General features: G+C 40.3%; 1 protein-coding gene across 1 annotated transcript; it reads right to left on the bottom strand.

The window, feature by feature from the left end:
• Window positions 1-9,405: 9,405 nt before the first annotated feature.
• NAA11 (N-alpha-acetyltransferase 11, NatA catalytic subunit) lies at window positions 9,406-10,110 on the bottom strand. Its single transcript, XM_065878016.1, is given in 3 exon segments — window positions 9,406-9,801; window positions 9,803-9,945; window positions 9,948-10,110. Coding segments are annotated over 3 exon segments (687 nt in total). The 5' UTR covers window positions 10,096-10,110.
• Window positions 10,111-11,325: the final 1,215 nt, after the last annotated feature.

Here is an 11,325-nt window from a genome sequence, read left to right as displayed (position 1 = left end):
AAGGATAGAGCTTCCCTGGTGGCGCAGTGGTTGAGAGTCCGCCTGCCGATGCAGGGGATGCGGGTTCGTGCTCTGGTCCGGGAAGATCCCACATGCCGCGGAGCGGCTGGGCCCGTGAACCATGACCGCTGAGCCTGCGCGTCCGGAGCCTGTGCTCTGCAACGGCAGAGGCCACAACGGTGAGAGGCCCGCCTACCGCAAAAAAAAAAAAAAAGAATGGCACTCTGAATTATTTAGGTTCTAATCCAAACCGACCTAGGCTAGTCACAGGTATTTTCGACTAGGTCCAGGGTTGCAGATGAGTGATAAGACCCTTACTAGTCGAAGTGTGGTTCCTAGCCCAGCAACATCAGTGTTGTCCAGGAGCTAGTTAGAAATGTAGACCCTCAGGCCCCAGCCCCGACCTACTGAAACAAAATCTGCATTTTAACATGATTCCCCAGATGACTCAGCTGCATGTGTAAACTGGAGAAAACTTCCTTTGAGCTATTTCAGAGTCCTTATCCTTTCCAAATGTTCCCAGCTTTGGACTAACTTCCAGCACCACTCCCCACTTTTCCCACACATCCACATACCCCATTATTTTTAGACAATCACCTCTTGTCTGTCCCTTGTTCTTATCTCTAAAGGGAAAAATCAGATTCTAACTAGGTAACTCACAGACTTCATTCACAAGTTTCTCTCTATTAGCCAAAGAAAACTTTGCATCTTGATAATTAATATTTCTGAACAATTTGCTGACAGACCTGAGCCCACCCAGGTAGTTTCTTTAAAGCAGCAAGTAAAGGAGGGGGTGTGGGTCATTTTCTACAGCTAGTCCAATGGTATTCACCATTAACTATCCTGTATCCTTGCTTCAAAGCCCTGCTTTGGCCTCTCTAGGTTTGTACTTAAGGAAAAAGTGGTCAGCCCATTAAAATAATAATAATTTGCCCCATGTAAAAAGAACAATGCTATTACATAAAGCAGTATCATAGGCTTACTTCCACTATCTAAGTAGGCACAGTCCAAATTAGGTAGGCTGCTATAACTCTGTCTTCTCCTGGTATGAGACTGGGAAAAAGGGTATAACAGTAACACAGAAAAGCAGCCAACAGTTTTAGTAAATAACACTGCAAAAGTCAGGTATCATTTCTTATTTTCCAATTACTCCAGTTCCTATCATCAAGTTTAGTAGAGACAGTAATGTGCCTGGTGCTAGAGAGAAATCATTCAGGTAAGCTGAGGCTACTCCTTCTGTTTCTCCATCTGCTAAGCTGTTAACACGAAGACATATTGACAAGGGCTCAAGGAAAACATGGAATATTTCATCAGTAAGATTATGCTGCCCTAGAGACAGATGTTAGAAAGCTGTTATATTTAAAAATAAAGAGATAAACAGATGCTTGAGGGGAAGGGATAAAATAGTTTTAGAATTGGGAAAGAAAATTAAAAAGGAAAGATGGAAAGATAGATGAGAGGTTTGTACTGGCATAGGAAATGGCAAATCCTTATTGTGTAGGAAAAAAACTTCTATGTCTGCCTCAGGCAATCATTTACTATTAGGTAGGCATTCTTAGAGTGCATTCTTAGAGAAGATTTGTAAGAAGAGCTTAGCAGGGCTGATTATGATTACAGAGAACAGATTTATCTGTTGTCATAAGATGGTTAATGTCAGGGCTTTGACTTAAAACCATATACACTAGTTTTCATAAAAATTTAAACATGAGAAACGTTATATACTATGGTAATTCACATTCAGTGAATATAAAAACAATAATAACTCTGGATTTATCTGGTGACTTTCACTGCACTTTGTCAAAAGCAGTCAAAACACTTTGTCTTCACTTATTTTTACTGGGGAAAATAGTAAATAGGATTATAATAGAGGGTTATCTAAATACCAATGACATATAGTTGTCATGTATTAAGTCAACACTTAACATTTTAAAACAGTAGATTCTCCTTTTTTTTGCTATGGTTTTCACACTTTTATAAATAGAATGCAAAAAGTAGCAATAGGAAAGTGAAAGGAACTTTGGCTTTGAATTCAAATAACTTGGGTTCAGATCCTAGTAAAGGGATTTCCAAGTAAAGGGATCCTAGATTTCCAAGTAAAGGGAAATCCCTGGGGGATTTCCAAGACAAAGTTGGTATTTCAGTCATCCTAAATGTACATCATACACTGACTGAAAATATCCTAGATATTTACTTTGCCTCTTTGAGCTTCAGGTTCCCCATCTATAAAACAGGGATGATAATACCTACCTCCTAGGGTTGCTGAGAGGATTAAATATATTGTTAATAAAGGCCCTAGCATTGTGTCTGAACATTATAGGTCCTCAATAAATGGCAAGTTATGTCACTAACAAAAATCAAGTTGATACAAACAAGCAGATTCGATATTCCAATTTAATTACTGGTTGTCCTTTTCTTGAAATCTCCAAGTTCTGACTGCACAGTAGAAGCCCTTACTCACCACTTCCTCCCGCTGGGAAGGAGAATGAGAATACCTCCTCAAGAAAGGGGAGGACACGTCAGAGGACAGGTTCCCAGAGAAAGGAAGAGGAAACAGAAAACTTCTACCAGAAAAGATGAAGAAGGAAGATGAAGGGGGCATGAGGTCTGACTTGATGGTACTGACTACCCCCTCAAGAACGGAAACCCAGGTAAATAATGACAAAAACTGAAAGCAGAGGAGCTGTAGGAGTCTGCCCTGCTTCCCGTTCTGCATTCTCAGAAGAGACAACCTTGCAAGACAAACTACTACAAACAGAATAAAATGGCAGCATGGTGTGAGGAGGCCAAGGAAGGTTCTGTGATGGAAGGCCTCAAACTTCCTTGGCTTTTGTGCAGCAGGCTCTTGTGTCCACGTATTCCTTCATTCCCAGCAGGGCATGTGGAAGGTTGACAGTTGACAGTGAGAAGCCATTGGGGTCTCCTTGAGACGACCCCAGAGCAGATGCTGCAGAGCTCACAGGCTAAGCCAGGGCTCAGAGGGCAGACGTGGCCGAGACGTGAAGACCTGCAATGCTGTTGAGAAGTGAAAAGAGAGCAAGTGAGCAAAGGAGGGCGACAGGCTCTGACAGAATAAAATACTGGTTTAACCAATGACAGAGTTTGGCAGCAGATCAGCAAGGCATTAATAGCCACTTTAGACTAGATATATCTCCATGGAAGCCAGTGAGAGTTGAGTGGACAACACAAAGATCCACATGTGGATCTGGGGCTCTCTCCTCTCCCTGCCATGAGGACACATGAACTTTTTCTAACAACACCTAAAAGCCGTTTCTGCCAGGAGAAGGGGGAGGAGGGAGAACAATGAAAGGCTGAGATCTACCCCAAAGATCCTATTTTAAACCTAAAGACACCATGATACTTTTGCTTGTCATCTTCAAATTCTATCCCATCCTGCTCCACTCAAAAAGAAATTTATCTCAATTCTAATGAAATGAAAGGCCTTTTTAGCTCTTGATAAGCTAGATGCAATGTGTCTAATTCTGTAAGTTATATTTTCTTTCTGTGAGACCTGGAGATGAAACCGAAATACCCACTGTCTCTTTATTCATAACTTAAAAGTGTCCTTATTACATTAGGTAATAGGAAGTAGTACCGTATGTACATTTTCTCTCCTTTCCATTTTTAAATTCTGCATTGGTAATTTGGGAGGGTCCTTCTTTCCTTCCTTCCTTCTTTCAATGAGTATGTACTGAGTACCTACCATGAATGAATAATGTGCCAGGAGTTAAGGAAACAGAGATAAATGGGACATGAACCCTATCCTTAATAAGGAAGAAAGTTTTGTGTGATATGTAAATGGAATATATAAATTAAAGAAAAGCTAGTGCAGTATTGCTTCCCATTGCTGAGCAACTGCAAACATAACAAAACAAAACAACAACAGAACCTTAAAACTGCAAACATGCATTCTTTACCCATCTATCAAATGCACACAGAAGTAATAAAAGTTGACTGTTATGCACAGAGCAGTTAAAAAGCATTTTTGCACAAAATCTTAATTACAGAGAAGTCAGTTCTCAGAATAACAACGGTAAATCAAGTTGCAGGACATTCAGAAGCATATAATACAAAATTTTGTTTTTTAAAAAAAGTGTACTTGCTGTAATGGAAGAGTAATAAGATGTGGGAGAATAAGCCATAAAGTCTATCATCACCTTTTTCAATTTGTTTCAGATGCTGTTAAGAGAGGACTGCAAAAGAAGTTATATAAAAACCAAACATTCTATAGTTCTTTTAGTTTTCTCAGTAAATATTCCTTGATATGTTTAAGACATTAAGATAAGATACGAATATTACGGTCCTTATTAGCTTATGAAGTACAAATTTTTACATTACTAGGATTCCTTAAAGGAGGGCAACAGCAGCCTGAGAAATATGTTGTTATCATTACTTTCTGAAAACAAAACAGAATTTTATGACAACTTTAAAAAAAAATTCCTGTGATGTTCTGAGGATGTCAGTCTAAAGAAATAGCATTGCAGAATGTTTCAGGAAGGCTCTTTGAACCACTGCCATTCCCAGAAGAATGGTTATTATCTTCTCTTTCTTACTTCTTCCACCATAAAGCTCCTTGGCATGGAAAGAGTACAAAATTTAGGAAAAGCCTCTGCTTTTATCAGTTACCTCTGACAAAGTTGGTATTTCAGTCATCCTAAATGTACATCATACACTGATTGAAAGGTGACGTTACTGGAGATTATAAATTAATTCAACACATGATACTATCTGATTAGTATTTCAAAACAATATTTTATCTCTTCCCAACCCCCTCCCCTCTATATCTTCATACACTGCAGCTACATTTGAAATCTATGGTTTCTGGCATATCTGGGGTAAGGTTATACTAGGAATTTACCAGACCTGTCAGTCTCTAACTTTCTTCCATATTTCATTATATCATTCCAGCTATAATTAGTTGTCTGGTAAAATTAAGAACAGTCTATTTCAGTGAATGCTCATGTGAACATTTAACAACTTTTTGTTAGGATGACAGCTTAGCGACAGAAAGAATAAACCAAAAAAGGAGAGTCACTGAAGTAACCTTGGTTAACTCGATATTGCCAGCTCAATGGAAAATTCTAAGATTTTGCTTTTATTTTTCCCTTTTTTGTTATTAATCACCCACATATTTCTTGTCAGGAGCATCAATTTGATGGCATTCCTGCCTCAACTAGCATGTTTTGAACGGACCTGTCTTCATCGCTGTGGCTCCCTAGGAACTCTGGTGTTGATGAGCGTTGATTCGGCTGAATGCTTTGACTTTCAGCTTGTCAGTGAAAGCTATTTTAATCATTAAGATGCATCTCCCTTCCAAGATCGCAAACTGTTGCTGCTCATATACAACATTCTATCATTTGATTAGTGTGGAGAAGAAAAGAGCCTAAATCGTTACTAGAGATTATATTAAGAGCTAGAATTTGCAGAATAAGTAAGTGTGTGTGAGGTATTGTGCTAAGGAATTTACAGGCACTGTCCATTCAGTGCTCACTCTGGTGGAGTCTCACCATCTGAGTTCGCACCCCTGTTCTCCGTTCACTACCTGAACGGCACGCAGTTCTCATCTGTAAGATGGAGTAATAGTACCTACTTCAGAGGGACATTAGGAGGACTAAGTGAGACAGTTCATACACAGTACCTAGAATAGTTCCCATGACATAGTGTTCTCATAGGGTTATTAGTGATTTTTATTAGCATTTTGTAGATGAAGACCTCCAGTTTCCTTCCCCAGCTGCCCTACTCACCATCACTTCTAAATCTTCTAACTTTAACTGTCTCTGGTGCCCAGACCCAAAAGAAGATAAGGGAAAATGAAAAGTTCTTTCTTTCAGGACTTTCTTCTGTAGGTATTTTAACTCCAGTTCAACACGAGGAATGCCACAATTGTGGCAAGATAATACTTTTGTAGTATTAACCTTTTTTTTTTTCCCCCATTCTTTCTTTCTTCACAGTAGCCTTTTCCCATTCAGGCAGCTAGGTGTATGTCCTAGTAATACCCTACTGAATGGGATGGAGGTGAGGGATGGTAACTGAAGCCTTAGACAACCTGGGGGATTTCCAAGTAAAGGGGTCATTTCTTCCAGGCTTTAACAAGAGGTATAAAGGCGGCAAGGTGGCAGGATCCCAGTTTCCCATGCCGAGGTCTGTGCAAGAGCAGAAGACATATGTGTCACATGACTAAGCAGACAGCCTTAGATAGCTGCACAGAGTTCCCTGTGCCATGTTACGGAGAGCGGGCAGCAGAGTAATCCCAAGCTCCTAGCTGGACATGCAAGCAGAATTTCTCATAGTCCAGAGCACCACTAGGATGGTTCCCATTGTGGCAGAAACTAAGCTGTGTGGTTACCAGAACTCCTTCCTCTTCCTCCTGGGCATACAGCTAAACTACATTACCTAGCCTCCCCTGCAGTTAGCAGGGAAAATAGGACTGACTTTCAAAACTTATGTGAACCTCTGTGTGTATTCTCTTCCCTTATCTGCAAGCTGGATGTATATGAACCAGTAGAGGACATATGATTCTAGAAAACAGCATTGAATCAGGGGTTAACCTGGGATCCATTAATCAAATTGAGGAGAACCATGAACTTGGATTTGGAACAAAAATAACTCTGTATCTTCCCTAACCTCTAACTGAAACTTAGCATTTCCTTCAATTATGAATGTAGGCCCCAATGAATAGTAATATTTGCAATACTTGTGACTTTATCACCAATATAAATCACAGGTATTTTCATATTATATTACAGCTGTTGGAGGTATCTCAAAATACCATTTACACTCAATTTACACCCAATTTGCTTTTAAGTAACAGTATTAGACCCACTGCTAGAATTTTTTAATTACATATGCTAATAAAAAGGCACATATATAACATAAGTTTGTTATAAAATAATTTGGTAACAGTATTTCAATAAAATTGGTTTCCTTTGTGATCTCACAGATTTTCATGCCATTAAAAGACAATTTTCTGAGGAGTCCTTAGGCTTCACCAGATTGCCAAAGAGGGCTAAGGAACAGATGGAGTCCTAAATGATTTCATGGAGGAGGACCCTTCTTTTCCTCTCTCCTTCACATCCCCACCACACTGCTGACTCATATTGGACTGTGATGTGAGAAATTAGCTGCTATTGTATTAAGTTATTGAGGTTTGGAGGTTAATTTTTAGGACAACTAGCCTAGACACACTAATACCCTTGCTACCAAAATGGCCCAAACATGGCAGAGAGCACCCAAGACCTGAAGAGGCCTTTGATTGGAAAGGACCCAGAAGGGACTCGTGAGGACCAAAGATTAGATGCAGCCAGTGAAGATGCCTCAGAGGATACCAACATGGAAGGACAGTTTTGCTAAGTACAAGGAACAACTCCTTCATCTTAGAAATAAAGTTCAATAACAGTAATATAACTGCCACACAATAATTTTCTTACTATTATTTATTATTTTCTTTTCCCCTACGAGGGAGACAGTTATTTTTGTTTCTCGTATCAGATATTAAGTGCTTTTGAATTCATCAAATTATATATATAATATATAAAACTATATATATACAGTGTTAAAGCAATCTCCAATTATCTTCATTTTCTTAAAATCTTACTCAGGTAGAGTGTCACAACTGAAGAGAAGCCAGTAACCACGAAGATAAGATGCTGTATAATGTAAACATCAGCTTGTCCTAATCACTGGTGTATACCAAGCGCCAAGCCTCATGCCAGGCATATACACATTTTTATGACCGAGTAAATCAAACAGCATTTATTTTAATTATGTGCAGTGTGTGTCACTCATGACTGGACTTTGTTATGAGAAAGTTGCTGCCTTTTTCATATGTAAGCGTAAGGTGAGTAGGTTTGGAACTTAAAGCTTCTACACTGAGCCTGAGGGAAATTAAAGTCTTTTAAAACTACTTTTCAGTGTCTGCTTAGTATTAGTATTAGGGTATAGTCGGAAGAACCATAATTGTTTTTGTTCTTTGACTTTTCATGTTGATTTTCATACATTCAAGAGTGAAGAACAGCATAATGAACCCCCCAAGTACCCATTACCCGACTTCAACAATTATACATGTTGTCATTCTTATTTTATCTATTCCCCCTGCCCCGACCTTTTTTTGCTGGAGTTTTTTTTTTGTTTTTTTTTTTTTTTTGCAGTACGCGGGCCTCTCACTGTTGTGGCCTCTCCCGTCGCGGAGCACAGGCTCCGGATGCGCAGGCTCAGCGGCCATGGCTCACGGGCCCAGCCGCTCTGCGGCCTGTGGGATGCAGGGGGCACGAACCCGTGTCCCCTGCATCGCCAGGCGGACTCTCAACCACTGCGCCACCAGGGAAGCCCTGGAGTATTTTTTTTTTGGCTGGATTATTTTAAATTCTAGGCCTCATATTCTTTCAACTCTAATTATTTCAATAGATATATCTAACAGATAAGAACTTTTTTTAAACATAATACTACAATACCATTTAGCTTACTTAACAAAATTATTAACAATTCCTTAATAGCATATACAGTCCATGTTCAAATTTTGCCTGGTCATCTCAAAATGTCTTATATTTGGTTTGTTTAAGTCAAACAGCCTCCACAATGGTTGTGTTTGGTCAACATATCTCTAAAGTTTAATAGATAAATTCCTCCTCCCTCTTTAAAAAATGACATTTATTTGTTGAAGATACCAGCTCATTTGTTCTGTAGAAATTCTCTCATTCTGGATATGGCTGACTGTAGCTTAACATGTCCCTCTATTATCATTATCATTATTATTATTTTAATAAAAATGGTAGTTAGATCTAGGGCCTTGTCTGAATTCAAGATAAATTTTATACATACACACACAATTTTCTTTTGGCAAGAATATTGCATAGGTGTCACTGTGCACTTCCTATTGCATTTAGAGGCACATAATATCTGTCTCCTTTATAGTGATGTTACACTTGACCAGTGACTTCAAGAGTTGCCAGTATGATCCATCGTTGCAAACTGCTCCAACTTTCACCTAATGGTATTAGTCATTGACGACAATTGGCTAGATCTATTATTTTAAGAGTTGCAAAATGGCAATTTTATAATTCTGTCATTCTTTCTGTCTTTATTTGCTGTCATTCTATAAAGAAGAAATTTCTTTCATTGACTATGTGGATACCCTGAAATACAATTCATACCGAAAAGGCAGGATAAATGCTTGTTTCTTTTACTAAATTTAATCTACTTTCAGCATGGAGTCCTATTAACTTCCAATAGTGAGCAATGAGTTTCCCCCAACCCACTCTACACTCTTCCCCAAGGTCAACATGTGGCTTTCACAGTGAAACCCATCAGGGCTAGAATGGGATGGGATTAGGCTGACCCATGTATGGTGCAGAAATTTAGGGGAAATAGGGACTGAGTCAGGGAAGAGAGAATACGTACCTTAAGCAGGCTCTAGGAGGTGGAGTGTGAGTCTTCTGAGCTGTCCTGGGCACGGGGGCTTTCCATGGACTCGCTGGGTTCCTTGCTGTCACTGCCACTATCATCAGCGGCTGGGTTCTTCTATTGACGGGCCTCTTTGGAACCAGGAAGTGTGCTGCCCTGGACCTCCTGGTTCTCCCTGGAGCCCAGCACAACATACCTGCCCTTCTCCTTCAGCTCCAGCTACCTCCTCAGCTCATCTGCCATCTGCGACAGACCCGGCTTCATAGCATAAGCATCTTCTCCATCTGCAGAGTATTTGGGTTCCACCTCACTAACCTGAAGGTTGAGGGTGTTAGAACAGAGGTGCAAGGCTGCCCGGTTACTCTTCCTGACATGCAGGGACACATACTTGGCATTAAAGTTCTCTTATCATGGCCCGGGAGGCCTGGTCCATCAGCTTGGCCAGGCCGAGATGCCGGTGTGAACGCTTCACAGCCAGGGAGGTGATATGTCCGTGGGGGACATCATCTGGGTCCTCCTCCATTATGGCCAGGACGTAGCCCACAATCTTCCATCCTCATCCTCAGTGATGTAAGAGAGATGGGGTCAGGAAAGGCCATGGTAGAGATAATATTTCATCTGATAGTTCTCCGGAAGGCAAAGGAGGTTGCAGGGCGACAGGTTCACCAGGTCGTCTGGCTGAGCACTGAGGATGTTCATAATGGTGGCGGGTAGCGAGCCGGCTCCGAGTGCGGAGACTGGGAGAGAGGGTACCGCCAAGCACAAGGGACACTGTTTGCCTCGGGGGCCTGAGTTCAGGCGGGGGACGAAGCTGGGAGGCCGGATGGCGTGGAAGCTGGATGGCGGGAAGGCAGGGTAACCAGCAGACAGAAGGGGCGGTGCTAAGATATGGCTTCCCGAAGTGTCCACCTAGTCCCAGCCAATGAGGTTTTCACTTCATTGTGCGTGTGCGCGCATGACTGAGGGGGTGGGACAGTGGAGTTCGTTATGCTCTCAATGGTTTTAATACAATGTTTGTTTGATCCATTGTTGTCATTATTCTTTTATTTGTTTCAATTGTAACTTTTTAATTTGGATACATCTGTATAAATGTTCACGAACTGTATAAACCCATGTCACCGGAGTTTAGAGCAAGAACTAGAACACTGCGAGGACCGCAGAAACCCCCCCTTGATGCCCCCTTCCAGTCCTCCTTGCCCCATGTCCCAAGAGTAACTCTGACCTAGATTTCTAACAGTCTTTACATACATGGAATCATAATGCATACACTGTTTTTGTGTCTTTTTTTTTTTCCACTCGATACTTGTTTCAGCTACCTTGTTGTGTGTAGTTGGGAATTCTTTATACCCTTTCCTGTTTGATATTCCATTGCCTAAACATATCACAACTTATTCACCCATTCGACTGTTGTTGGCCATTTGTATTATTTTAAATTTAGGAATAGTAGGAATAGTGTAGTGAAACGTTCTGGAGCATGTTTTTGTTGACCCATGCATATTTATCTAGGATTAGAATTACTGGGTCAAAACATAACGTCATATTCAACTTTTATGTAAATACTGCCAAGCTATTTTCCAAAATGGTTGCTGCACATTTTCATCAACATTTGGTATTTCTCATCTTTTTCATTTTAGCCAAGGTGGGGAGGTGGGGGAGAATGGTAGTATTATATTGTGGTTTTATTTTGCATGTCTCTAATGAAGTTGAGCACCTTTTTTACATGCTTATTAGCCATTCTAAATTCTTTTTCTATGAAGTGGTTGTTCAAGTCTTTTGTTCATTTTTCTATTGGGTTGTGTGTATTTTTCTCATTGATATTTAAGAGTTTTTAAAATATGTATATTCTGAATATGACTCCTCTGTCAGATATATTTATAGTGAATAGCATCTTCCCTTACTGGTTGATTTTTCATTCTCTTAATGGTTATT

Source organism: Phocoena phocoena, chromosome 5 (assembly GCF_963924675.1).
Source record: "Phocoena phocoena chromosome 5, mPhoPho1.1, whole genome shotgun sequence".
Lineage (NCBI taxonomy): Eukaryota > Metazoa > Chordata > Mammalia > Artiodactyla > Phocoenidae > Phocoena > Phocoena phocoena.
Note: the sequence above shows the minus strand (reverse complement) of the source record. Positions and strands in the feature narration are given on the sequence as shown.